This window comes from Notolepis coatsorum (genome assembly GCF_963971535.1).
Source record: "Notolepis coatsorum genome assembly, chromosome: 2".
Classification (NCBI taxonomy): domain Eukaryota; kingdom Metazoa; phylum Chordata; class Actinopteri; order Aulopiformes; family Paralepididae; genus Notolepis; species Notolepis coatsorum.
In genome coordinates this window covers 152,799,539-152,803,175 of record NC_140166.1, presented here as the reverse complement: position 1 = coordinate 152,803,175, position 3,637 = coordinate 152,799,539, and the positions used below count along the sequence as shown (strand labels likewise).

The window sequence follows — 3,637 nt, the reverse complement described above, 5'->3', positions numbered from 1 at the left end:
TTTTCGATACAAACTGCTCTGATCAATATATCACCCATACTACATAAATCATTTAACGTCGGCCATTGAATTATAAACGACGATCAATCTAGCCTCACGTTACCACTGGAACTATCTCTGAGTTCCATTGGGAAAATACCGCCCCCTATCGTCTCTCCGGATGGTACTGCACCCCTTTGGATTGGATTGAATGAAACGCATGGAGAAAAAAAAGTCCTGCTTCCACATTTTACTTGTTGTCAGTAACCCGAGACGATCGAAGTCATCGCCGACCACCAGAACAGCAAATAATGTGTGTTTCCAGTACCCAGCGTTGGATCAATAAACGCGATCGATATTTGGAATGGCGATCAGGAATTGGAATAATCATTTTGGAGAACATCTGATCTGAGGTAAGGAATCTATTTTACCAGTCTTGGGATAATCAGAGCTATTTTCACAGATATATCAACGTGGGCCCTATGTGTGTGTGTGCGTGTGTGTGTGTGTGTGTGTGTGTGTGTGTGTGTGTGTGTGTGTGTGTGTGTGTGTGTGTGTGTGTGTGTGTGTGCTGATCAGGAAATGGATAATCGATTTTTCAGCCCGCTTCTATAGCGTGCATAAGTACACATATACTATCGATAATCTAGCGTTTATTTGAAAACTATTCATAAATAGGCCGAAAAGTATATTCCAGTAAAGGGCGATTATCACCGAATCTTCTGACATTTTCTGAAACGTTCAAGAAGTGAGCATTCCTCCATCCATTTGTTAGTCTGTCTGTCCATACACCCATCCATCCATTCCTCCATCCATCCTTTAGTCCGTCCATCTGTCCCATAAATACCACCATGCATATCATAATCCGTTTCGACAATGTTGACTACAAACAAGTCATTGATAAGCGACGGCCATATTATACACATAGCCATAATTTAAGATATATTGTTTATGCGTTCGCAAATATGAGAGCTCTATCATTGAAGTGGGTGTTGGCACGCAATGGGGTTCCGGGGCACCGGACCCTTGGCACTCAAAGTGTTAATATTTATAATTGTTATATTGTAGACATGTGTGCATTGAAATGTCTGGAAAGTCTCGACGACATTGAAAATAAGGGTGACCTCAATTGTCTTTTCGAGTATAAATAAAGGTTGATGTATGCAAACAGGCATCCCTCTGTTTTTAGGGGTCTGTTCTATGGCAGTGGTTCTCAAACGTTCTCATGCCAAGGAACCCCCAAAGTGACAGTCAGTCACAGACCCCTATGATTTGGTTCCTGGGATTTGGGGAGATTATTTTGGCTTATGCTATGATTTAGTTTTGAATCAAACAAGAAATAGTCAGTCGCATACATTCTCTAATGGATGTAGTAACGTCTAATTGATTTAAGTAGATTAAATAATAGTGATAATAAACTATTCCCAATTGTACTAGGAAACCCCCCAAGGACGGTTTGGGGAGGTGTGAACGCTGCATCCTGGTGCCTCTTCCAACTGAACCCCGGAGCTGCTCGTTTGTAGTGAGAGTAGTGATCCTAACCAAAAGCAGGAAGATACTTGAAGAATTGTCCATTTAATGAAGCTGATTGGCCAGCTTTTGTTGATATTTTCCACATTTCTCATCATCACAAGTTTATTACTTTGTCTTTTAACTAGGGAGTCCGATATTATCGGCCTACCGATATTATCGGCCGATATTGGCATAAAAATGTGATATCGGAAATTTTTGGTATCGGTTTAAAAAAAAAAAAACATTTATTTAACCTTTATTTACCCAGGCAAGCAAGTAAGAACAAATTATTAGTTTATTTATTGTCAAAGTATGCATAATGTTGTGTTAATTCCACGACAAGAGATATGTAATGTTAATTACCTGAAATTATTCCGTTTTTTGGGGGGGGGAAACCCTGCATATATCGGTATCGGTTGATATCGGTATCGGAAATTAAGAGTTGAATAATATTATTATTATTATAGAAGGTTAACCCTTTCACTACCACACTACAGATGGTAGTGAAAGGTTAACCTTTTGCCCCACAATGGTGGAACGAACTTCCCACCACAGTTAGGACAGCCGAAACCTGTCCCATCTTTCCCCGTCGACTAAAGACGCACTTCTTCAATCATTATCTGAAATGGATTTTTTTTTTAAATGTACTCTAACCCTAACTAACCTTACTGTCATGCACTTGTCTTAATATACTATCCTAAACTGTAGCACTCAACACTTTGATGAAATTCTTTTTAATTTTTTTATTTCATTGTTTTTTTTGCTACAGGGCAGTCCGGTAGAGAGAGAGAGAGGAAGTATGGGAGATAGAGTGGGGAAGACATTCGGCAAAGGTCGCCGGGTCCGAGAGTCGAACCCTGGATGGCCGCCTTGCACCGCAGCGCTGTACCTGGTGCGCCACTCGCTAAATGACTAAATGTAATGTTATGATATTGTAAGAAAGGGGCAGGACTAGATGAGCTATGCTTCCTTCTGCCCTCATCCTCGTTTGATTTTCTATGGATGAAGACGGACTCATTTGTTTATGTTGATCAATCAATCAATAGATTCCAGAAACACTTTTTGACTGACGAGCTGCCTCTCGTCGTCTTCCTATTCTCTGCAGGACCAGCGTCATGAAGACTCGACTAGGCTGCCTGTCCCACAAGTCTGACTCCTACAGTGACTTCTCTGAGTTCCTGCCCCCCGCCCAGGAAACAGCCGCCAGGTGTCTAAAGTGAGTGGCTAAACAAAACTTTAAAGGCCCGGTCTGTGATCCAAATGTAACACATTAAGTGCACCAAAAGAACTAAAACAAGAACAGAGACACGTTTTCATTATACAATAGATACACATGACTTTTATATTTTATTCACTGTATTTTTGTGCTGTTTACACGCATGTCCAACCTATGAATTGTATGACATCTTCTTATCTGAAAAAAGATGGCTGTTGTTGGTGGTGTTTTTTTTTCTCCTTCTACCAAATATTTTTTATTTCTTTTTATACACAAAACAAGACAAACACAATACCACAATAATAATAACAACAATGACATTAACAATAAAATAAATTATAAACACAGAACATAAAAAAAAAAAAATGTAAAACAGTAATAATAATAATAATAATAATAATAATAATAATAATAATAATAATAATAATAATAATAATAATAATAATAATAATAATAATAATAATAATAATAATAATAATAATAATAATAATAGTAATAATAATAATAATAATAATAATAATAATAATAATAATAATAATAATAATAATAATAATAATAATAATAATAATAATAATAATAATAATAATAATAATAATAATAATAATAATAATAATAATAATAATAATAATAATAATAATAATATTAGTAATACTCTCCATTCTGGTAGCATTTTTTAAGAAATTTCATTTTCACATTTCATAATATGAAACTACAGGTTCATACCTTCAAAATAAGCCATCAATTGTCAAATTCGAGCCGATAGTTTTTAATCAATGTCCTATGAAATATTCTGGTACAATCCTTACCAATTTGCAGCAGGAGGGTCTGAAAAGAATTCAGTGAATTCAACTAAATGAAAAGAGAACTACACTCCTTCCCAGAATGCAATGTGATGTCAATGTCAATGTCACTAGACTAATTCACACCATG

General features: G+C 36.3%; 1 protein-coding gene across 1 annotated transcript in view; it reads left to right on the top strand.

Moving 5' to 3' along the window:
- Positions 1–2,606: 2,606 nt before the first annotated feature.
- The window catches only part of rgs8 (regulator of G protein signaling 8), a gene marked incomplete at both ends in the record, with an annotated part of 58,496 nt that continues 57,465 nt past the window's right edge, over positions 2,607–3,637 (top strand). The window contains one exon of the mRNA XM_084308005.1: positions 2,607–2,707. Within this exon, the coding sequence (XP_084164131.1) occupies positions 2,607–2,707 (101 nt within the window). The remainder of the gene's footprint in view (positions 2,708–3,637) is intronic.